This window comes from Pseudonaja textilis, chromosome 2 (assembly GCF_049901715.1).
Source record: "Pseudonaja textilis isolate UNSWEBS1 chromosome 2, rPseTex1.2, whole genome shotgun sequence".
Taxonomy (NCBI): Eukaryota; Metazoa; Chordata; class Lepidosauria; order Squamata; family Elapidae; genus Pseudonaja; species Pseudonaja textilis.
Window position 1 is genome coordinate 111,995,524 of NC_141991.1, and position 25,457 is coordinate 112,020,980.

General features: G+C 39.5%; 1 protein-coding gene across 2 annotated transcripts; it reads left to right on the forward strand.

Moving 5' to 3' along the window:
- The first annotated feature begins 845 nt into the window (after window positions 1–845).
- On the forward strand, window positions 846–25,452 carry CARD14 (caspase recruitment domain family member 14). Of its 2 annotated transcripts, XR_015741824.1 has the most exons (22): window positions 846–969; window positions 2,381–2,615; window positions 3,732–3,869; window positions 4,499–4,824; window positions 6,251–6,421; window positions 6,881–7,000; window positions 7,701–7,826; window positions 8,704–8,847; window positions 9,762–9,893; window positions 10,467–10,576; window positions 12,737–12,828; window positions 13,471–13,516; window positions 15,529–15,718; window positions 19,068–19,194; window positions 20,249–20,486; window positions 20,603–20,666; window positions 22,112–22,220; window positions 22,676–22,831; window positions 23,275–23,366; window positions 23,516–23,631; window positions 23,885–24,651; window positions 25,028–25,452. XR_015741824.1 is itself a non-coding variant. In XM_026701794.2 (21 exons), exons 1-21 carry the CDS (start codon window positions 928–930, stop codon window positions 24,099–24,101), a joined length of 2,988 nt encoding a protein of 995 aa, XP_026557579.2. In that variant the 5' UTR covers window positions 847–927; the 3' UTR covers window positions 24,102–24,539. The 2 variants fall into 2 exon arrangements, 1 of the variants encoding a protein (XP_026557579.2); XM_026701794.2 differs by lacking the exon at window positions 25,028–25,452 and having other exon boundaries at window positions 847–969; window positions 9,765–9,893; window positions 23,885–24,539.
- Window positions 25,453–25,457: the final 5 nt, after the last annotated feature.

The following is a 25,457-nucleotide window of genomic DNA, read 5'->3' on the forward strand; positions in this document are numbered from 1 at the left end:
ACAATATTCCTAAGTTTTGAAGCCTGGAGATGATAAGAGTTGTAATTTAACTCAGGGAAGGCACAGTTTGGGAAGCATTGCTATAAGTTATAACAAACAATGGAATGCTATAGATATACAATTTGATGCCTGAGTAAAACTAACAATTTTTTTATTTCACCCAAGTCTAAAAAAATAACTTATTTTTGATCTGGGGAAAGAGTTCCCCTTGTTTCTGAAATGCATATTTCTGTTTCACTTGTTTAGCAGTATTTTAATCTGTTAACATTAGAAGACTTTGCCATTCTGTTTCTATTGATTTAAATATGGGGCTTATTATCCATAATATTTACTGTTATGCTTGTTGTATTTCTTTATTTAAGAATGAAATTGTAATTAATCCCTTCCCTTCCCAACACTCAAGATAACTCTCAGGATATTCTGATTTTAACATTCAATCAAACTAAGCTCCAAGCTGAGCTAAGAAGCAGAAAATACATGTTACAAATAAACTTACAGGATTTCAACATGTTATTTTAATGGAAGCATCCTACTCTGAGATTTTGGACATCGTGATCATTGTTAAATCTCTGTGCTTACTCTTCTATTTACAGATAAGAAAGCAGTCCCTGTCTTTGTGTGTTGATAGAGAACTGAGTTACCATGTCATTTATCTTTGAACTTTGGTTGCGTGATTATTTTTAATAAACTCTCTTTGACTAAAACCAAGTGGAGAGAGGACTGGTTATCTCCCAAGCCAAGGGATCTTTGGATGTTACAATAAAGGTGTATACCTCTGCTGCACTTTTGGCTTGGCCCTGAGCCAAAAGGAAGAACTTGTATTGGAGAAAGGAAATCTCCCAGGCAGGCAGAACTAGCCCTCCTGAAAAACCAGTTTGTCAGCTGCTGCTCAAAAATCAGTTTCCCTCTAAGACATGCTGTGACAACATGCCCACAACAACGTTTAACTCTATTGATCAACAGGAACAGGTAAGACAAGCGAGCGATGGGGGGGGTCCTCTGGTTTTGCTTTCAGCTTAAACCGGCCAGCGGGAAGACTGGCCTGAAGGAGGAGGAAAGGGCTCCTAGGTCTTTAGTGAGAGCCAGGATTTGTATCTCGGTTATTTGAAATTCAGCCCAAGGGCAAAGTGAGGATGAAGTAGCTTGCTCAGGGTTTCGAAGTACTGAGCCAGAACCATAGTCTCTTCTGATTCCATTCAGGTAACTGACCAGAAGCAAGACTTTAATAGGTCTAGAGAACCTGCAATTGAGGCAAGGAAGGTTGTAAAATGGGGGCAAAACAGACTTAACAAATGTCTCAGCAACAGAAATCTCAGGCTCAATTATGGTCATAAGTCAAGGGCTACCTGTACTTATATTCTCACCTCTAAATTACTGAAGAGCTAGAATTCCAAGCTGAGGGATTGACTGTCTGAAGGCCTCACTAACTCCCATGTTATGAACCTGTTCAGTCACTTAGATCTGTAGCCAGACATTTGTCTATGTGATGTTCATACAGGGATTTAGTCTTGGCTAAGCATCCTATTCCTTAAGAGGCATGTTTGGCCTCTCCAACCCTCCCTCATTAAAAACAGACTACCGATAGCAAACATTGGAAGATCACTGTGCAAGACTAATTAAAAATGTATTGATTTTTAAATAAAAGTATTTTTATTTAATATTTTAAAATAAAATCTGGGACAGGCAGCCAAGCCAAATGCTGTCTGGAATAGAAGGGTTTCAATAGCCTTGGGAAAAAGGGTGTTTCAACTTATCAACTTATCATCTTCTGGCCATTTAAGCTAACTGAACTCTTGATGCTAGAGACCAAAAAGAAATAATTTTTGGAATATAGAATTTTGCATCAAGGCTCACTTTGTTATTTTAGTATGTATATATGGGGCTGTGTTTGTATTTTATACACATATGCACATACGAAGAATAGATAGAACTCTGACGATAGACTATGTTATTATATAGTAATAAGTAACAGAAACAGATTTGAAGTAGAGAGAACCTAATCGAATCTCAACAGTTCATTTTTAGCCTTAAACTAATCAATCAAATTACCGGTTAAAAAGTTTCTATAGGTAGTGTATGATTATTTAAAAATAGAATAATACAATTTAAAACCAAAGCAATAGTAATACAATGCAATCTAATGTAGCCAAAATCAATAACTATAGTCAGACCAGAAATAAAAAGGAGCTGAAATAATGTAATTTGGATAAAACAGCAAGATTTTAAAACATTTTAAAAGCTAAAGTGTTTTACCACTTCCTGTAGGATTTAATTTCTGTCATGCTTCATGTCAGTGTAGAACTGAAGATAGATTTTATGAAGTACAGTTACTCTTTCATTACCTGCCTCCCAAAACTATCAATACCTCTTATCCTTTTAGGTTTCCATTATGGGGGAGACAGGAGTAGATGATCCCAACCTCGTTGATCAAGAACTTCGTGATATGGATGAAGATCGTTTATGGGAGATGGTGGAGGGGCATCGTTACAGAATTGTGAGGGGCGTCTCTCCCAGTCGCCTTACCCCATACTTACGGCAGGCCAAGGTGCTGGGTCAATTGGATGAGGAAGAAATCTTGCACAACCCCCAGTTCACAAATAGAGCCATGAGAGTCGGTAAGCACCCTGGGTATTGTATTGTTTATGGTAGTGTGATGTATGGTACTGTAACATGTGTAGAGCAGAGGAAAGTTTTAGATGATGGAGAAACAGTTATAAAGACTTGTGATGTCCAGTGGGATTATATCTTGGCTTCAGCATTACACTGTCAAGGGTACCAAGAAACGGATGCATAGTAGCCAAAGCTGGCCAAATTGCTTTGGGACATGGGGCAATAAATTACTTGCCCTTCCTATTCCTCACAATATAAATATCACAAATTAAATGTTTTGCTGCTATCCAAAATTTAGTATTAAAAAGAGTCACCTCATTCTATATAAAGTATCTGGGAAGAGGAGTGTGAAGGGAGGAAGGGAAATTATTTCGTTGGATCGGTATAGTTAGTAGAACTCTAAGGAATCTAGTCCATTCTATAAACTAGATTATGCTACTGTGTTTCTCATATAATAAGGCCGGGTCTTATATTTTTTTGAGCCCCGAAAAAATGGCTAGGCCGTCTTTTCAAGGGTGACTTAATTCCCCACCCTTGCATCTTCGGGCGGGCGGGCAGCGATGGCTTGGATGTTGACCTCGGCATTGGTGGGGCACTTCATATTGGGGTCAACGCAGGCAGCACCATATCCGGGTATGCAACAAAAGTACTTCCTAACCGCAAGCCCCCCCACCATTCCCCACCATTTCGCATGTTTTAATATAGGCCTTAATTTGGGGGGAGGGGCTTAATTTCATTTCATGCCTATAAAACATGCTGGGACTTCCTATTGGGGGAGGCCATATTGTTGGAGAAACAGGGTATATACAAAATGTATATCGTTATAGCTCCATCATAGATAAATAGAGAAGTGTTCCAGTTTAAATGGCAAGCTTGTTCTTTATTTACAGGTTAAGACATTATAAGGTAACATTGCTTTTAAAAGATAGTGTTTTTAGTGAAACCAAAGAAGATTTGCAACTAAGTTTGCTCAAATATTGTTAAATTACAGTGTTATTTATAGAGGAAAGGTGAACTATATGGCACACATCCTTCATGTTTCTCTGCCTGGGTAACTATAGGTCATTGGACTTTTTAGTTCCCTATCATTTTACATTAGTGATCTTTCTGATCTCTTATAGGCCACATGCTGGATCTTTTGAAATCTCGTGGGAAAAATGGAGCTCTCGCTTTTCTGGAAAGCTTGAAACTTCACAATCCTGATATTTATGTGCTCATTACTGGCTTGGAGCCTTCCATAGACCACAACAATTTTAGCGGTGAGTTTTTCCAACCTTCCTACCTCACTCATTCTTACCTGGGTTTTTTTTTCTAGACAAAACAGATGAAACTGTAAGCTCCGCTAATCACTTTGTGGAGATCTGAGAGTTGATTCACAAAACTGGTCTGGTTTGATTCCCCAGGGGAGATCATTCAGAATGGCATCTCTTCCTCACCTATCAGTTTTCCTTCTGTACATTCACAATATATTCTCAGTGTGCAGTAAAAAATATTAATAATAGTAACAATAATAATAATACATAGCTGAGCCTTGATACTTTAGTGTTATCATTCTGCTGATTGAAGTAGAAGCTTTACAGTGTTCAGGTCTGGGTGTTGAGAAAGGCCTAAGCATTTTGTCCCAAAGGTGTTTTTTCAAAAGGCAACTGGATTTTGCTTTTTTCCTTGAAGATGTTTTGCTTCTCATCCAAGAAGCTTCTTCAGTTCTGACTTTAGAACTGACTTCAATTCTGACGTCAGAACTGAAGAAGCTTCCTGGATAGAAGCAAAACGTCTTCAAGGAAAAAACAAAGTCCAGTTGCCTGTTGAAAAAGCACCTCTGGGACAACCATGACTTAGATGGCTGAGAATTTCCATAGACAGCTAAGCTTTTTCTTCTTTTCTCTAGATCTGATTGAAAGTTCTCAGCTGACAGAATGCTTGGCCAAAGCAGTTAGCAGCCTGCAAGAGGAGCTAAGCCAGGAGAAACGCCAGAAGGTGTCCCTGCTTCAACACTGCCGCAAGCTCAAGGAAAACACAGCCCGACTGGAAGCTGAGGCCGAAAGCCTGCGGGGCATTGAAACTGAGTGTAATCGGATGAAGAGGGAACTCAGTGCTCACTTCCATGAGGCCCTCAAGCTTAAAGATGAACTTTATGGGCTCTCTTTGCGCTACAGCAGTGCCCTTCAAGAGAAGGACCTGGCTATTACCCGCTGCCGGAGCTCGCAGGAAGAGGTGTGAGAGAAGAAGGGTGCATGAAGCTTTTCAGGGCTTGTGACATCATATTAGCAGGTCCTGGGTGCCATTGGCAGGGTGATTCCAGATGGTCTGACCTGCTGAACTTACCATGGCATTTTGCTGGTCAAGAGGAGGATAACTGTAGGCATAACGCTTGCTAGAGAACCAAAATGGTTCTGCTTGTAACCTGCAGTCATCTGTAGCTGTCCACTTTTGTTTGGAAGTGCAATAGAATATGAGAAATGTTACCTCACATGGACCATCTATCTCAGTATCCTGTTTCCATGGATACTGCTGCTGCTGCTGCTGCTGCTGCTGAAGATGAAAGATGCAGCCTAACAAACAAATGGAAAACGTAGCAGAGATCATCTAGCTTAATCTGAATGACAGGAATGCATGTCTAGTAGACCATAATAGAACTGATGGACTTTTAGTTATATATTAATTTGGGATGATATTGCAGGATCCCAAATTATGCAGATTTAAGGTAGAAATCCTTCAAGCCTGAAAAATAATACAGATGATTTAAAAAATCAATCTGAGGCCTGAAAATCAGGAGTGTTGAAGAATTGTTCATTACAATTGAGTTTGGGGGTATTATTGATCAAGATGAATCTGGTGTACTTGTGAGATAGGTTCAAGAAAATAGAAGAATAATTGGCTATTATGATTTCTCTAGCATTTGCCTTCCCACCCCACTTTTCCTCCTGTGCTGCGATCAATCAGATCTTTATTGCAATGTGTTTGCAGGCTATTAGTACCCTTGGTCTGTAGACAACTTCAATTTAGCACTTTGTAATAGGATCTTCAACAAATTGAGGATATGGAAAACGGGAGGAGGAAGAATTGTTAGCTATGTTCGCCGCTTTGAGTTATCTATAAAGTAATAAAGTGGGATAAAATCTAATAAATACATTCTTAAAGCAAGAAGCTTTAAGGATTGATGTTGTGGAGGGAATTGCATAAATAATACAATTTACCACAGTTCATTTAGTTACTGTTAAAAGTTACAGCAGCACCGAAAAAAGTGACTTATGACAATTTTTCACATTTATGACCGTTGTAGCATCTCCATAGTCACATGATCCAAATTCAGATGCTTGGCAACTGGTTCATGTTTATACAGTTGCAATATTCTGGGGTCATATAATCATCTTTTGCTAGCTTCTGACAAGCAAAATCAATAGGAAAAGCAGATTCACTTAACGACCATATTACTAACTAAACAACTACAGCAATTCACTTAACAACTGGGTTAACAAAGGCCGTAAAATGAGACAAAAGTCACAACAAATATCTTGTTTAGCAACAGAAATTTTGGGCTCAGTTGGGGTCATATGTTGAGGATTACCTGTTAATTTTTATTTTAGCTCCACTAGACATGTTCACAGCTTCTTTCTTTCTGTGTACCTGTCCACGGTAGCTCTACCTGATGAAGCAAGAATTGCAGCGAGCCCAAATGTCATCGTGCCATCAAAGGGAAGGATCCTCAAGAATTTCTGGGGATGCACAGATGCAGACAGATGAGCTCTTAAAGCTGACAGAGGAGAACGAGCATCTCAAGTCACTGTTGGAGCTGGAAACCTTCAGTGTGGTAAAAGACATTGTCAGCTGTGCTCCTATTCATCCTTTCCTAACAATCCTAGGAATAATAGAGAGGATAAGAGATGTGTAACACATAATTATTAGTAATTTCACCAGATTACAATTTCAGGTTTCTTTGGGGCAAACTAGGGGAGGTAAACCTGTGAGGAAAACCACATGAGTTTGCAGGAAGTAGCATGTCCAAAGCTTGCTTGGCCAAGGGCAGCTTCCTCCAAAAGGAAGCCCAAGACTTTTGCACAATAGGGCAAAAGCCTGTTTAATCGAGATTTAGCATGCCTTTGTGTAAGTCTCCTAAAACCACACAACGTTCTTTTTCAGGCTGCAGTTAGGTGGCAGTTGTATAGCTTGAGAGCCTCTTCCATATGGGTACCCCTATGTGTCTCTAGTTGTGGCATGGCATGGGTTGGGATGAAAAAGCTTCTCTAATGAGCCTGCCTTACCTGCCCAGGTGCAGAAAGATATTCTAGAGCAAAACCTTGATGATGCTTTGGAGGGCAAACAGGAATTGCTGAATCGGCTTCACTCACTGAGAGAGCAAGCAGCACTTGCTGAGAATCAGCGGAAACAGGTGAGAATACCTGAAGTTACCTGCTCCTATGCAAGAGGGAGGGAGAAAGTCTCTTTCTGTGCCTAGAAGAGGCATCTTCTATTCTTTCAGGAATTGCCACTCTCCTATGTGCTTACCCTACACCATTGGGAATCAGGAAGTAGCTCGTCTCTTCTGTATATGGCAGCAGCCATGTGAAAATTAATAGTATATTAATTGCAGTAAGACCAGTCCTCCTTCAGTGCTCAAGGGCAATCCTATTTAAGGACAATGACTTAATTTGATCTGATCTAAAAGGGCTAAAGAAGAGTAGATACTTTGCAATGTTGGTTTTACATACAGAATTATATACATTATAACCCTGATACAATAATCAGTAATTTTGAGCTGCTAATCCCAAAGTCTTCAACGGCATTGTTGCCTTATGCTTGCAGGGTGGTAATAGGCAAATTGTTTATTTATTTATTTGTTTGTTTGTTTAATTTATATGTCACCCATCTCCCCTACAAGATGACTCCAGCTGACTTACAAATTATATAAAGTGTTTATCTTGGTTCTCAGACATCAGTTTATAATAGGAAGTTAAAGAGAATTTAGTCTACTTTAGACTGCTTTTGTAGGACTTGCCAATATTACATGTAATAAGAGCAATGGGCCCTACATAGAAAAAATGTGATATGATACGATACTTTCACCTTGCTGTATTTGCGTTTTTGTGCAGTGTTGGGAAGAGAAGGAAAATACTTTAATTGAATGTCAAAAGATGAAGGTGGACTGTGAGATCTACAAGGAGCAAATCAGTGCCCTTCAGGCTCAAATAGCTGATCTACAGAAAGAAAGAGATCAGGTATTAAAAAATGTGATGACCACGGAATGAGAGCTTTTCAATTCAAAGTGACAAAAAGATTGTCAAAAGATGAGAAACTGTCTTGCTGGCAGAGCTCTCAACAGGATTGAACCTTGCAATGATTGCCAACTTAAATACTTTGAGTCGTGTAAAGTCTGCTTGTAGAACTCTGTATGTACCTTGGAGCCCCTAAAGAGATTGTTATTTAACTGTACTTCGCAATCTAGCCTTCCTGCAGCTTTCCAGTTGTTCACTATGTCCAATGCTACAGTCAATACAGGTAGTCCTCAACTTAACAACCACAACAGAGCCCAAAAGTTCTGTTGCTAAGCAAGACATTTCTTAAGTGAATTTTGTCCCATTTTACGACCATTCTTGCCACAGTTGCTAAGTGAATCACAGTAGCTGTTAAGTTAGTAACAGGGTTGTTAAGTGAATCTGATGTCCCCATTGACTTCACTTGTCAGAAGGTTGCAAAACACATGACCCCGAGGCCCTGCAATTGTCATAAACATGAGCCAGCTGCCAAGCATCCAAATTTTGATCATGTGATTATGGGGATGCTGCAATGGTCATAAAGTGTGAAAAGTGTTTATAAATCACTTTTTTCAGTGCCGTTGTAACTTTAAAACAATCACTAAATGAACTTGTAAGTGAAGGACTACCTGTATTTTTAAAATTACTATAGTACTGTATTATTGGTTACTATAACACTACAGTATGTCCCTTTCTTTAGATTGATTCTCACCATTCCTAAGTTAATTATTAAAGCCATTTTAATTACTACATGAAAGGTGCTTCTTGTTGCCTTTAGCTTATTTCTGTCATTTTAATCTCCAAACCTTCATGCGTACTGGTCTCTATCTAATTCCTGTAGGCCTACAATTCCAGGGACACCGCTCAGTTGGAAATTTCCCAAAGCCTCCTGGAAAAGGATTCTCTTCGTCGTAAAGTCTTTGAGCTCACAAATGAAATTTGTGAACTCAGGAAAAAGGCCAGCATGGGAAATTCGGTGCTTACTGTAAGTTATGATCGTGGTTAGGCTTAGGAGAGGAAGGGATAAATCTGTGCTTCCCAAAAATGCCTCTAGCACTATCCTAATATTTGAAAACCTGCTTCATAAAATCAAAAATGCAGTTATTACAGAATAAATGGAATTTTATTTTGTGTTTTCAAGTTCCCCATCTGATTCCTTTTTAAGCAGCTATTCCCTTCGAGACTAGAACCACAAAGTATAGGTACTAACATTACCTTTATCGCTAGATAACAGGTTACAGAATCTTGAAAATCTGAATATATTTCTCCCCTCTTTTATTTCCCAGGAAACTAGGGAGGGTCCTTTCTGCTTCTGTGGGCGGAAATATATTTTTTGCATGACGGTTGTCTTACCTGCAGCTCTTCCTCCTATCTCCCAAGGTTATTCCCATCTCCACACTGTTCTCTTTCTATCTTTGTGTGACTCACTGAATTACACTTTTATCAAATGGGATATTAACGCACAGTTTGTATCTCCTCGGTGATTTGCAAGGTATAGTGACTTGTAACATTTAGATTATGTATTCTAACTAAAACAGAATAGCATGAGCATGCTTGAAACTGGGCTTTGCGCGCACTTATGATATACTGCCCAATATGTGTTAAAACTGATACTATCCTTATTAGCAGGAAATACTTCATGTGGCAAGGTTTACAACTAAGGCTGATGACTTAATCTACAACAATTTACTTTACTTTACCAAAAAAAAAAAAAAAAAGCATTACATGAAATCCTCAGTTGATCAAAACTATTGTGAGGAGTAAAAGCCAGTACCTATGGGTCATCTGTTGTCAATCAGAGCATATGAAAGATAGCAGTTTGGCATATAATCCTCACAGACTCTTCTCTGTCTTGTAAACCAAGATATTCTTCTGAGGGAACACTTTCTATTTCCTTAGCAGGTACCAAGGAGTGGGCTTCCCATCACTGAATCCAAGGACCATTGTCCAAAGAAAAAGCAGCCCCTGGTACGAATGCATGCCATCTGTCCTCGGGAGGACAGTCAGGACAGCTTGATGAGCCTATCAGAGGTGTGCATTTCAATCCGCCACCCATCTCACACCTTTGTATCTTCTTTAAGTTCCAGATCTTGGGTAAGGAGGGATGGTGATAGTGGTGGGATTCAAAAATTTTTACTACGGGTTCTGTGGGTGTAGCTTGGTGGGCGTGGCAGGGGAAGGATATTGTAAAATCTCAATTCCATCTCCACTCCAGGGGGAAGGTTACTGCAAAATCCCATTCCCTCCCCACCCCATTAACATGCTTTCCAGCTCTGTTCTTCTATGCAGGGCAACCAAAGAAGACCCAGCCAATCATCTGGACACAGGAGGCAGAGAATAGATGGGAGCGGGGCCAGTCAGAGGTGGTATTTGCCGGTTCTCTGAACTGCTCAAAATTTCTGCTACCGGTTCTCCAGAACTGGTCAGAACCTGCTGAATACCACCTCTGGATGGTGAGATATGGAATAGGCCTGCTCGTGATGTTGACCAAAGGTCTGCTATGCAGAGCTTTACCAGAAAACTTGGGAATAGCTCTGAATGAGGAAGTTCGAATTCAGTCACACTGGAGGATACTTATGGCCTGACTGTCCTTTTATTTTGTAGTCTTGGTCAAGTCATGATCAAATGGACAGTTTCCGATCATGCAGCCCAATCCCACCTTGTAAACTTTCTCTACAGAGAAGAGCCATGCAAGACAGCTCGCTTTCTTGGAGGTAACTGTTTCGGGGTGTGTGTGTGTGTGTGTGTGGAGATATATCATATTTTGTGCTAGATTGAGTTTGCAGATGTGACAAAGAACATTTCTAGGATTCAAGTGCTGGGATCAAATGTTTCATTTGTTTGCCTCTCACAATGCTGAGGGGTAAAAATGGACTCCTTTAAAGTTTTCACGTTCCATTGGATTCTGTAAAATAAAATCTAGTCTCCAATCATGCAGGTGTTTAGTTCCACTAGAATTAAATGGACCTGTTCTAATAGAAAGACCTCCTAAGTCCCTTCCAACTCGGTTTTTCTGTTAACTGTTATTTACAACAGGTTAAGAACAAGGTGGGTAACCTTGTACTTGTGGATGATGGATACCCTGTGGCAGGGCTACAATTTCCAGTAGTGCAGGGGTTAGAATGCAGCATTGCAAGCTAGTTCTGCCCACAGCTAGGAGGTCAATCCTGACCGGCTCAAGGTTGACTCAGCCTTCCATCCTTCTGGGATCAGTAAAATGAGGACCCAGATTGTTGGGGGCAATATGCTGACACTGTAAAACAGGCAGAGACTGCTGTCAAGCTCTGTGGAGCACGATATAAGTCTAAGTGCTATTGCCATTGTCCCAACGCTGCATACAATGATGCTATATTTCTTGACAGTCCATTTCACTGCAATGTAATCAAAAGAGGTGTGTGAGAGGTGGAGGATCACAAATACTGTTTGGAAGCTACATGCAGCACTTAAATTTTTGGCAAGGAGAAAATAAGAGAATGTTGAAAATAATCATGCAAATTGAATTGCTATTTCTTACAGACAGTCTAAAATGGTAACAATTCTTTGTCAGTCTGTTGCATTTCTAAAGCTTTTATTTATATAACACAAAATAATATAAGATAAAACATGTTGAATTATATATTCAATCAAATAAATAATATGGAGATATAACTATTCCCCTGGTTCATGAGTGAAACAGCTATGATGATCTTTTAAACTTTAAAATATGCCTCAAGAGGCCAAATTCACCCGTTATCTTTTGAACTAGATCAGTGAGGAAAACCTCTTGGTCTCGGCATGTCAAAAATTCAGAAAATGCCTAATTTGACCTTGATAGAGTGTCACTCCCCCCCACCCACAAACACATCAGACAAATAATTCTTGACATATTCATTTATTTTTAAAAAAATACAGTCCAACCATGTATGGTGTTGCATATTACATGAACAAATGTCCAAAAATTACAAAAATGAAATACAAGTAAACCAAATTTAGACACATATATAAAATAATAATAATGAAAAAACAGATTCATCCTTTTTCTATAAGTAATTGAGATAGGGTATGGCTGGAAGGAAAGACACAGCTGAAAGGACTTGATTGTCTCTCCCATCATTCTGCCTGATTTAGAGGAGTGTCAGCCATTTTGCTATGGTGGACGTCATTTTCAATTAAACATTTCAAAAGACAATGGTTTGCTGAGAGCTTGGAAAGGGGGAATGGAGAGCAAGTCCCTGGCCCACACTTCTGTAGTCCTCAACTTACGACCATAATTTGACTCCCAAATTTTTGTTGCTAAGCAAGACAGTCGTTAAGTGAATTTTGCCCTATTTGATGACCTTTCTTGCCACAGTTGTTAAATGATGTTTAACAAAATATGTTAGTTTTAAGTTAATAACATGGTAAATATGTAGTTTTAAGTTAATAACATGGTTCCCCATTGACTTTGATGGTCAGAGGGTCGCAAAGGGTGATCACATGACCCTGGGACACTACAACCGTCACAAATACATGCCGGTTGCCAAGTGTCTGAAATTTGATCATGTGACCATAGGGACGCTGCAATTGTGTGAAAAACATTAATAAGTCACTTTTTTCAGTGCCATTGTAATTGTAACTTCAAACAGTCACTAAACTAATGGTTATAAGTTGAGGACTACCTGTCCAATAGATTGTCAAATAAAAGGTTCTGCCCCAGGCCCAGGTAACTCTCAGAATAAAATGTCCATCTAAAGCAGCTCCAAATTGCACCAGGCCTTCACTCTGGTAGTAACTTCAGAAAATGCTGTTGACTGGCCTTGCAGTCTCCAAAAAGAATGGGAAAACTCGGGTGGCTTTTATTTTTCTCATTCACAAGTTGTAGTTTCCCCTCTCTTTTATGTCTCTTCCTGAAACAGTTCTCAGGAGTTCCTGGATGAGGAATTTTCTGTCACCTCAGCTGAAGAGAAAGGGAGGGATCCTTCTTTTGAATACGACATAGGGAGAGATGGTAAGAGTTTCCCCCAGGTGAATCTTTTCCTTGTATTTTCTAACCTGTGGAATAGGAAGGAAAACATTCTCCCATTAATGTATTTGTGAACCTGCTTTTTTAAAAAGTCCAAGAATGATTCTAGCAGTGCCACTTGGAAAGATCTATTTGCTAAAGCCCACATAATGCTAAGGAAAATCCATAACATAAGTAACAGCAAAGCATTAAATTAGTTTTAAAGATATTGTTCAAATTTAAATTTTGGTTAAAAAGGGAAGGTACAAATCAGTCTGGTTCTTTCCAGAGCTTTTAGACTACTGGATACTTAGCCAGCTTGGCTGAAATTAGGGAAATCCTGGAAATCCTATACCCCTTGCTTCCCCTTTTTTCCCTACTATAATCCCTTACAATCTGGAAAAATTATTTCTACTTTTGCTCTTGAAGACCATGTTCCATTTTCCTTCCCTTGTTTTTCCCCCTTTAGGAGAAAAAAATGGGAATCCATATCTAGCAAGGCAGGGAAAATGAGGATGTGTTAAAGATTATTTACTAGCCATAAAAGCAATGGCAATGTTGCGTGATTTCAGGGAGGTCTGGGCTAGAAACCAATTGCTTTGCTCTGATTGCTTTGCTCTCATGTGTTCGAATGTATCTTTCTTACAGATGGCTCTTCCCTCTGGCTCCACGTAGATCCTTGCATCTCTGAGAGGTAAACACACGGTCCCAGGCAACACCATTTTATTTTATAATGCCTTGCGGTATTGACGAATCCAAACACAAGGAATATGAAGTGAAATGATTTATAGTTATATTATAGTATTTTATTTGCATTGTGTATATGTTTTGTATAGTTTTAACCATTTAATATTGTAAGCTGCCCAGAGTTACCTTGTAGTAGGGGTGGTGGTTGATAAATTTAATAAATAGATAAAAATAAAGAAATAATAGAAAGAAGGTTTCCAAACTCCCCACCTGGCAATCTAGATGAGAAAGAATCAAGAATCAAAGAGCCCTGTTGAATAGAATTGACTGGAAGAAAGGTTATTACAACAACATAAAGAAGCCAACAAGTATCTTAAAGTACTTTCAAATGAGACACCAATACATAGGTAATCCAGGGAGGCAAAATTTGTGTCTGTTTCCTCCCTGAATTGCCTATATGTGTCTATAACAATTTACCACAGCCAACTTGTCATGGCCAGCTCACTAGAGCTAACTCATCACAGTCTACCTGCCATGGCCATCTCGCTACGGGACAACTTGGTGTGGAACAAGAGTTACACTAATATCAAAGAAATGGTAGAATAGAATCATTTAAAAAAGGATGCAAAAGGAGGGACAGGATAAAATGTGAATGACAAAATTTTAAATAATTTTTATTTATTTTAAATAATTAAATAGAATAATCCAATTGTCCCATGGTGAATTGGCCATGGCGCATTGTCCCACAGCGAGTTGGCCGTAGCAAGTTGGCCAAGGTGAATTGGCTGCAGCTAATTGGTCATGGCAAGTTGTCCCATTCCCAGCCAGATTCACTTAACAACTATGTTACTAACTTAACAACTGTGGTGATTCATTTAACAACGGTGACAAGAAAGATTGTAAAATGGGACAACATTCACTTAACAACTGTCTTGCTTTGCAACAGAAATTTTGGGCTCAATTTTGGTTGTAAGTCTAGGATTACCTATAGATGCTCACAGAAGATCTCTTTAAGGGGTAAAGTGTGAGGTTTGGAAATGGTTTTGGTTATTTCCCTTGATCTTTTGAGGCACTGCTTCAGAGCATTATTGGTGTCCTTTTATGTCTATATGGCAAAGAGATAGTCTTTTATTCCAGGTCTCCAACATACTCTTTTCCATGGCAACTGCTTTCTGCAAATCAGTGAGCCTGGTTTAAATGCCAGCAGGCCATTGCACTGCTCTCTTGACTGTTGCCTGTTCATGTCCAGTAGAGATTAGAGATGTGTTATTTGCTTGTTTTATGCAGAACAGCTGCCAAGGCATTGTAACATTACTTAAAACTAAAGTAGGCAGCAAAATCTGGAAGCCACTAGATGGCAGGAAAATGTTAGAAGTTTTATATTTACAGTGGCCAAAGTGCCTGCTTAGTTTTCTTTCTCTGCCCCATATTTTTAAAAGCTATTTAAATATTAAATATTTTTAATATTTAAACATCCTGCAGAGTAGAGTGAAGCACTACTTTTAGTTTAAATATTTTCTCTGGCCCTTTCAGCATTCTACAAAAAAACAAAAAAAACAAAAACAAATGCTGCAAACAGGCCCAGCAAAAAAAGACAAAAATAAAACAGCAAGAGTAAATCTGAGTGATAGAGCCTACAGGATAGGGAGCAACCATCTACTAGTGCTTTGTCATAGGTAAACAGATATTTGTAATTGGCCATACTTACTATTTTACTATGGGCAACCTTCCCTATTATAGCCATTTCATGCAAATATCCATAACATGCTGTAAAAATTCAAATATATACATCAATCCTAAAATATTCCCTACCACTGATTTACAATATTTGATGATGGACATTTCAAGCCCATAATGGCTTTCCTTGATCTAAATTTGTTTTTATCTTCACATTGAATAGCCACAGGTAAGTGTCTCTGCTCAGTCAAGACCAGCATAGAACCTAGTTGGAGAGATGCATCAGTGGGAGGAATCGAAACCTATATGGACTTTATCCTGTCTGCTTTGTTCTCCTCTTAGTGTACCCATGCGCCGCCGACTTGCACAGCGCTTCCCAAGCCGTATCACAACCATTGCCTTCCAAGCCAATGCCTTGTTGGAGCAGATCAGCATCATTGGGGGCAACCAGACTGGCATCTTCATTCATCGAGTCACTCCTGGATCCATTGCTGATGAGATGTCTTTGTCACCAGGCCAGCAGGTTGTGCTGGTAAGACATTCCTACATCTTCGTTGTATCCTGTTGTGTTCTACCTTTCTGCAAAGTCTCTAAAGTAACAGCCCCCCAGCCTTTGAGGCACCAGGGACCGGTTCTGTGGAGAGAGGGTTTTCCGCAGACCAGAAGGGGCGTGGTTTTGAGTGCTGCCTGTGGATGGGGCTTCGCTTGTTTTTGAAACCTGATTTAAGGCATGCCACGGCCCAGTGCTGGTTTATGGACCAGGGGTTGAGGACCTCCCTTTCTAAAGGAAAGTGGGCTCTACCAGATGATGCAATGCTGACACTAGAAGAACATGGGGCAGCTGCTGATCACACCTGAGCAGGGCTTTGCAGTTTGGGAGTATCTTGCCACTAGCGCAGTTTCAACAGTTTAAATTGCAAACATATTGCTAACCGCTTGTGCTCTAAGGAATAGACTAATCTTCCATTGGAGGGGATTTTTTTTCCACCCCACATCACATCTTGCTGGCTTCCCTTACAGATTCTATCAAAGTTAAGAAAAGGGGTTCAAATGCAGAACTGCTGACAGGGCAACATCACAGGTCACAGGGGTTGACAATAATGTGAGTTTGCCACTGTAGCCACACCGATAATCAGCTTTTAAAGGTTCTTAATGGTTTGGTTATATTTGCAATCTCCTTGTGTTTGCGCTGCTTCCCTTCAAATTACCTCTAGGATTTTCCCCCAAACAATGGATAAACGTTCATTTTTTAAAAAGTGCAGTATACATCAAGAAACACATGGAATTAGAAGAGGTTGCCTGGTAATTATTTTATTATCCGGTTGAGGGAAAGAAGGAATGGATTTGTTTAAGCTGTTGACTTAATGGAATGAAAGGGGGCAGGGATAAGGCATCCAATTATGGGCGGTTTGAAAGGGCAGCTAACAAACACTGATTATGGCAGTTCTCTGTTCTGAGTCAGAAAACGAGTCAGAAAAGCTCACAGTGTTTGGTTGGCTGAAAAGATGGGCAAATCACCCTAACAACCAGGAACAATCTCAAGTGTGTTTTAATTAGATCGAGAAGAGTAGGAAACAGAAAATCTGCTCATCTGGAGGAAAGAAAACAACCCTCCACATTGTGTGTATTTGTGTAAAGATGGCATATTTCTCTCTGGGTACGTTTCTTATTCTAAGACGGTCTTTGTCCCTACCCCTGTTTACAGGAAATGCTCAAGATTTTATATTGGCTGACATGTCATCAGTCCCCAAGAAAGGAAACAAAATAGAAAAAGTAAAACATTCTAAGTGGTGGTGAAGGTACTTCCAACAAGCCTGCAGCATTAGCATCTAGAATGATCACTGTTGCTATAAAAATTCCATAGTAGTTCTCCAAGCGATTCATAAGCAGTTTTAGGGTTGGGAAAATGTGATGTACTAGAAAGTCTTGTTGGTCTTTTCCAGTCTGGCTATCTTTCAGCTGCATAGACTTTAGTTTCCATGAATTCCCCTTCCAATCTGGCCATTTCTGAGACAAGGAAAGATAATTTTGCTATCATTCATTGAACTAGAATCAAAGCGTCTCAAAAACTCAGCCAGTCTGAGCAGTGATGGTGAAATGTTCAGAGTGGCACAACACTGGAATACCTCAGGGTAATTTTGTTTAACAAATAACTTGAAACAAATTAATTTATTTGAAAATAAAGTAAGCCAAAATAAGCTGGTTCATTATTAAACAGAAGCTTACTGCTTAATTGCTTTTGGATAGTTTCTTCCTGTCATGTGAGTGGTTAAACAAGCTAAGAAACCATCTCCCATAGTTGGTTTAGTTTTTATATCTCAATGTACTCAATCAGATAGAGCTGGAAGGGACCTTGAAGGTCCTCTAGTCCAGCCCACTGACCTATGCCATTTCAGACAAGTGACTGTCCACTCTCTTCTTAAAAACCTCTAGTGATGAAGTACCCACTTCTGAAGACAAGCTGTTCCACTGGTTAATATCTGAAATGTAATGGTTCACTGTTGCTTTCCTATTACATCAAGGAGCACAAAGGCCACAAATCCCAATTTAGATAGCATACTAAGGAAACCATAGGCACAAACCTGTTGTTTTGCTTTGCTATTAGTTTAGTTTATTGTCATTGCACCGCACACATTGAAATTAAATACCATCTTCAGTGTACATTATGACTATGAAAATAAACACAAACACACAACCTTCACATTCTATACATTGAATTGAAAACCCCTGATATTGCATCAATATTGCACTATACAGCAGAATTCAAAAGAGCTACTGCCCTGGGATAGAAGCTGTTTTTCAGCCTATTTATCCTTGTTTTTATTATTCTGTACCGTCTGCCAAATGGTAATAGTTCAAAAAAAGGGTTCCCAGGATGAGATGGATCTTTGAGAATATTTTGAACTTTCTTAAGGCAGCGGGAGCTATAAAGCTCTTCCAAAGAGGGGAGAGGGCAACCAATGATCTTCTGGGTAATGACATTAACCTTCTGGAGTGCTTTCCTATCTGCCACTGTGCAATTGGCAAACCATACACAGGTGCAGTAAGTTAAGATGCTCTCTATGGTGCAGCGGTAGAAGGTCACCAGCAGTTTTATTTTTGCTTATATGAGGATCAAATGGGAATGATTGGGCAGGATGCACTAGCATCTGCTAGAAGAAGAGAGACAGTTCGGTGTAGTGGTGAAGGTGCTGCTCTGGAAACCAGGAAACTGAATTCTAGGCCTCTCTTGGGCAAGAAATCTAGCTGGGTGGCTTTGGGCCAGTTACTCTCTCTTAGTCCAACTCACCTCACAGAGTTGTTTGGGGAAAATAGGAGGCAGAAAGATTAGCTGTAGGACCATATAGTATCAACCTTGTTAATTCTCAAGACTCTTTTTTGGGCTAAGTATTCAAAATGGACTATGATTAATATATGTATATATATGTGTGTGTGTGTGTGTGTGTGTGCTTGTATACATATATACAGCATATGTATATGTGTGGATATGTGTGTGTGTATGTATGAATATGTATGTGTGTATTTATATTTAATAAATAATATAATCATTCACAAATTATGAAAGATTTAGATTTATTCATATATTCAAACTAGTCTAATTTCAAGCACATAGTTGTGAAATTGTCAGAATAAGATTTTGCTGAACGGTGGATCATGTCCCATAATTTTATGGCCCATACCTCATTTTATGTCCCATAAAATGACTGAAACTCCAGTTCCATTATAAAGCCCCCTTCACTATCAAGTTGTTACTTTTTCTATAAAAGTATCATTAGCATAGGAAAGGTCTTTCCTGTCTCTGAGCTGAGCTAGATTGCAGCTGTTTGACCTTCTCAAACAGAGTCTCTTTGATCAACATTTCAAGTTCTTTGAATGTGTAGGTGGATTATGGAGTCATGGAACCGGGTTTCAAAGCTGTCCTAGAAGATGCAACTCTTGAGGAGGCTCTCTGGGTCCTGGAAAAAGTGAACGGATTTTGTTGCTTGTCTGTGAAACACAACATGGAGGGTAAGGATATTTGCTTGCCTTGGAGATGTGCTATTGTCTGTCTCTCTAAAGGTTGCTGAGCTACAACTTCCATTAGACCTCACGATAAGCCATACAGTTAATAGAAATTGGGCTTTGTTGACAACTCACATCATCTATCCCTGGTGTACATGATAGCTTCAAAGTGCAAAAATCATAATGTATGATCCAAAAATGCTGGTGATCGGATATTTCTCCCTCTTAGTGGGATCCTACAGTGAAGTAAGACAAATAGTAGATTTGAGGGTACCCCTAAGAGTTACATACTGGAAAACAAGAAGAAACTTTCCTGTACTATACAACTCAAGTTAATGTAAAAGATTTAATCATAATTGAGATGGGGGAGTGGATTGTGTTCCATTGTAATCAGTATGAAGGAGGAACAACTTGATGTTTCCTTGCAGGAATTCCTTCCCAGCATTTATGTTTTTCCAAATTCTAAGAAAAATCAGTTGAGAAATCAAGAAAATGGAAAAAAGTATTACCCAGGGTAAGCACTGACAATGTTAGCCAGAATGTGCTCTCTTCCATTCTGGTTGTAGCTTCTGGAAGGTGCGGTGGCTTTCTGATAGGTCTTAATAAACAAAGTCCTGAGAAACTTTTTGCTTGGGGCTTCCAGCACCCAAGTTGGTACACCAGATGCCATTGATGAATCCAACGTATGCAGGGAATAACCAGAGCCAGTTTAAGGGGTCATCAGCTTTGGTAACAATTGAATGGCTTTGAGAGTGCAAGTGCCTTCTGGTCACATATTATATTAAAAAAAAAAACCAGAAAAATGTGATTTTGGAAATTCCTGAACATTTCCAGTGTCCCATCCCTGAATCCTAAACATGAATTGGAAATTGGACATACAGTGATTGGGCATCAAAATGTATTTCCCTAATTTTGGCATTTCAACTTGAGATGAATATGGAACTCAAAGGATCTGCTTGGGAAGCAATTGTGCTCTCACATATTTATCCTCACATATTTACCTGACCTGTACTATTGCTGTACTTTGATTCACAGTTTTTAACACACTTCATCTTACTAGGTTACAAGAAACTCTTGACTGACCTGAACTCCAAGCTGGTGACATCTGGTGACTCCTTCTATATCCGATCCAACCTATGCCTTGAGAAACAAGATTCTGGAGAACTCTCAGTTGGATGCCATAATATTCTGCATGTCACTGACACTGTATATCAAGGCCAAACTCAGTGGAGTGCTTGCCAGGTGAATCCTTATACCATGAAAGACATGGATGCTGGTACCATCCCCAACTACTTCCAGTGAGTATGATCGTCTCAATAGGTCTGAAGGGAGTACATTCTTGTCTATCTAATGCAGAGGTGCATATCTGCTTTCTTCTGCCTTACACGTTTCTGTCCCTGTTTCTTTGATATAGGGCACAACAGCAGCTCATTGCCCTCATTCAAGAATTGGCCCAAAAGAACATGGTTTCCCGGAAGGTAATGAGGCAACCTTTCACTCTGCGTTAGAAAGTTAAATTTGCAAGTTGGTTTAGACTGCACACTAAATCACAAAAATGCATTTCCACCAAGCTGGACCAAAATGAGACTACGGAAGAGGATTTCCATTCAGCACAACATCACTGATCTCCTTCCACACAAACAGCCTAGGAAATAAATGGGAATAGCAATTTTAGAATTAGCAAAAAATCCAAAAGAATTCTTTGAATCATGGCACTCCCACCAACATCAACAGATGTAGACTTAACCCTATAAAAGAAATGCAATTAAAAGACTTCACTCACACACAAATTAATTGGCATCCATAGAACTCAGTATTATATAGTATTGTACACTGTCTATACAGTAACTGACATTGTAGAAAGTTGTATACTGCACAACCTCACATCCCCCACATCTCCTGCACTGATCATATCACAGTAGTAATCCAAAATTGCAGTCCAGAGAACTCTAACAACAGGCCAACCCAGAGCACCAGACATTGCCAAAAAGGCATTAAGAATTGTAAATCTAATCTTACGAAGCTATCTTCTCTGGAAATTTGAAATTGCTAACTAGAGCATACAAAACTTTTGCCAGACCAATACTCGAATACAGCTCATCAGCCTGGAATCCACACTGCATATCAGACATTAATACAATCGAGTGAGTCCAGAAGTATTTAACGAGAAGAGTACTACACTCCTCTGCTTGCAACAGAAGACCTTATATCACCAGGCTTGAGATTTTGGGCTTGGACAATCTTGAACTACTCCGCCTATGGTTAGACTTAAGCATAGCACACAAAATTATCTGCTGCAATGTCCTACCAGTCAATGACTACTTCAGCTTCAACCGCAACAATACAAGAGCACACAACAGATACAAACTCAATGTAAACCGCTTCAAACTCGATTGCAGAAAGTATGACTTCAGCAACAGAGTGGTCAATGCTTGGAATGCACTACCTGACTCTGTTGTTACATCCTCTAACCCCCACTCCTTTAACCTCAAACTAATCACTATTGACCTCACCCCATTCCTAAGAGGTCTTAAGGGGCGTGCATAAGTGCACTATCGTGCCTATCATCCCTGTCCTATTGTCCCCATTTATTTGTACCTATTTCCTGTATTCTTACTCATGTTTATCCTTATACCTATTATCTTGTAAACGATTGACAAATTAAATAAATAAATAAAATAAATAAATACTACACTGTCAAAGGACTTGTTTTCCTACTAATATGTGGGAGGCATCTGGGTGACAATTACTTGAGTCAAAGGCTTGGCATGAAAATCCTTTGGGGACATTATTCTAAGGCAACTTTCCCATGGTGGCGATCTCAAGCTTAGCTCCTATAATTGCCCAGCTAACTACTGCCATAACTCCTGGACTAGCTCTATACATTCTGGGTTTAATATAATGTCTTTCCTTTTGCCCTTAGAATTCCAGTTCTCAACGCAAATTGGTCCGTATTGTAAGTACAAGCAACAGGATCAATCCACTTTGGTCCACTATGGAATGTAGTTTCTCAGATTCAAACAAGCCAAAAGGTAAGTTCAACTATTGCAATATTGTTTATTGTTACTGAAAGTTATGATTACAACCTACAAATATTTATCTAGGCAAATTTATGTCTAGATGGAGCTTTACTTCCTTTTTTTTAAAGAACACAAGATTGCTCATTAAGCATCTATTAGGGACAACTAATTAATTTGCAAATTAAAAACATCTCTGAGACTTTCTAGAAGTTTGACCATTTTCTAGAAAAAAAATATCTTTCTGTAGTAACTAGATTACTTATCATAGGCCCACTGCAGCTATTATGTTTCTGGGTTTTTATATTCCTGACAGTAATTCTAAAGAATCTTTAATTGGGGCAATTTAATAAATGTCTTCAAATATGCTTTCTTAAAACATAGCTAGGAATAAAACAAACAAACAAATACAAAGTGGATGAAACCCACAAGCATTTATTTCTCTGATTGCTTTACTCTTTCCTTTCCAGTGAGTCCCAGGAATTGCGTCAGTCTGATGCCATACACTTTTGTCAGGCATTACAGACCTGGGCAGCCACGTCCAGTACTTGTGGTGCCAGCACTTTTGAGGAAGATCCTGGCTGACAAGCTATGCCTTTCCAGGGAATTTGAAAAATGTCCATCAGGTATAAAAGAGTCAGGTGGTTTGGTGGAATTTTGCAGGGAAATATTGTTTAGGTCCTGGAAACCTCAGCATCTGAGCTTGAGACAAAGTTAGTGGAAATGTGTAGCTGAACTAGAAGACAGCGCATTGGCTCACAGTAAACTTCACGAGTTCATGTCTATGGAGATTCTCAGTCCAGGTCATGCTTGTCTCAAAGGTTATTTTTCAAAAGGCATCCGGACTAACATAGTCCAGTTGCCTTTTGAAAAAAAAAACACCTTTGAGTTCACCAATTCCTGTTCAAATGATTTGTTTTGTTCTAGAACATAGAATATTTCTTGATACTGGATTTTCTCATTCTCTCATGTATGCAAACATTACTTCTAACAAAACATAAGGAAAAGAGATTTAGTTTGGATTCAGAACTATGCCCTCTCATTTTTTCCCCACTTCCTGCCCCTGCAGACATTCAGAACACAGAATCCTTCCATGAAAACAAAGAGTTGAATGGCAGCTCTTGTATTCCTCGATGGGATCTGGAACAGTTAATGCAAAAGGTATTAGAGGCTGTAAGGACAAATGTTGTACTCAAACACAGATGCAATTATATCGGGTGAGGGATTAGGATGCATAGTCCCTTAGGACTAGCACTGCAAATGTTGTTCAATGGTATCCATGCACTTATATATCTCACTCTTATCTCTAGAATGTGCATGCCTGCCTGGATCTGGGCCTGGAGAGTGTGCAAGAACTTCTGGCAATGGACATTTATCCCATCATTATTCTCATCACCATCGGTGAGAAGAATGCCAAGAAAATCAAGTAAGTACTGCTACTTTGATCCCTTGCATTTCTCTCTGGCAGAATTGCTTCCCAATTATTTTTAATCACCAAAGATGCACCTAAACTCATTTCATCCAGCATGCAATTTTGTGTTTATCGACTGTATCTTGAACTTGGCAATTCTTTCTCCGGTGGCCGTCATTCTTCAGCCTTTCCTTCACATCCACACAAACGTACTTTGTGAGTAAGCTCCCAAATTCTGATTCCCATACCTAAATGGCTTGAATTTCAGGAAAGCTCTTCAGCGCCTTGGAGCAACGGAGGACCAACTTTTGGAGAGTGCCCGGAAAGAGGAGGCCCAGCTGGAGACAGTTTCCTGCCTTTACCGCTCCATTGCTCCCGATGCTTGGGGTGACCTTGATGCTCTCAACAGCTGTGTCCGTGTGGCTGTCGCCGATGAGCAGAAGAAGGTAGTGTGGGTGGAACAAGTGCCTCACCGATCTTTTTAGACCAATAGATGGGACTTAAGGCAATTGTTTCACCCAAGCCGAGGAAAAACTGAATGTGCTACTGTTTGTCCTGGAAGGAAATAAAACACATTCCAAGCCTATCAGCTGCATACTTGCCATTTAGAAAATTACCATTTATTTTCTCATGGTCTCCCCATCCTTCTCCATCCAACCTCTTTCAAACTGATTTTATCTTCCCTCGCCACCTCTTTGAATTCCTGGCAACACATCAATCATATGCTGGCTAAATGTAGAGTACAGTGTATATGCAGAGGTTTGCTATAATTAATTTTTTAAACTCGGGTGGAGTTGGTACTCAAATCAGAAATCATGGGGACTGGTCTGAACCATGTGGTGAAGTTCCTTATGAGCATGAGCATTCATTGAGCATGAAAATAATGGATGCATTTCATTTTTTTAAATAAAAGAACTTCTCACAGGACAGAAGAATACCACTGTATTGTTTTTAAAAAGTGATTGAACACATTAACTAGCAAACTCAGCATATTTTTAGGCAAATTAACATTCCCTGCATTGTATTAGTCCATAGGTTGTCGCGTTGAGATGGGATTCCCTGGCTGCCCTGGAACAGATGGAAAATGTCCGGGCTCTCTGCTTCTTCTCCTGCTCCTTTCTTCTCCTTTCTCCTCCCTTCCCCAGGCTTTTTGCTGTCCTCTTTTATTGTGCTAATTCAAGGGAGGGGGTGAAAGAGGAAATTTACAGAAAGGTAAAGAGATAATCTTTTTAGACCAGTTTACGTGACATGAGTCACATACTCTATAGCTGCTATAGACAGGCATATCTTATTTGAATACACATTCTTTGTCTCTTTTATTAACTCCCTTCTTGTCAGTGCTTTGCTTTTTAGCAAGATTTCTTCCTGTGGAAAAATACAAGACAGAACCAAGGTAAAATAGTCACAATAGGTGTCAAACTCGATCGTGTCATGTGACATATCGCGATATATGTTTTTTGCCTTTGTGGAGCTGGGGTGGGTGTGGTGGCCTGTGCATGACACATCCGGCCTGCGGGTTGCCAGTTTGACACCCCTGTATTAGTATATTAAAATCCAAAATTGGACTAAAAGAACTTTGCCCGTGGTGCTGTCACACTGAAATTCCAAAAGCTTTATGTTTGGTTTGTTCCTTGACATATAATGCAGAGATTTAGCTAGCAGGCTTAATATTAGATCAGGGTCATATTCTCATTTGGCACTTAGTTCACTAGCTGACTTTGTCATTTAGGCTAACAGGGCTTTGTAAGAATAACCTGAAGATGGGGAAGAAGCCAGATGTTTTAATGCCAGATGTTTTACCCTTGTTTTAATGAAGGAATAAAACCATTCATAAACAAAAA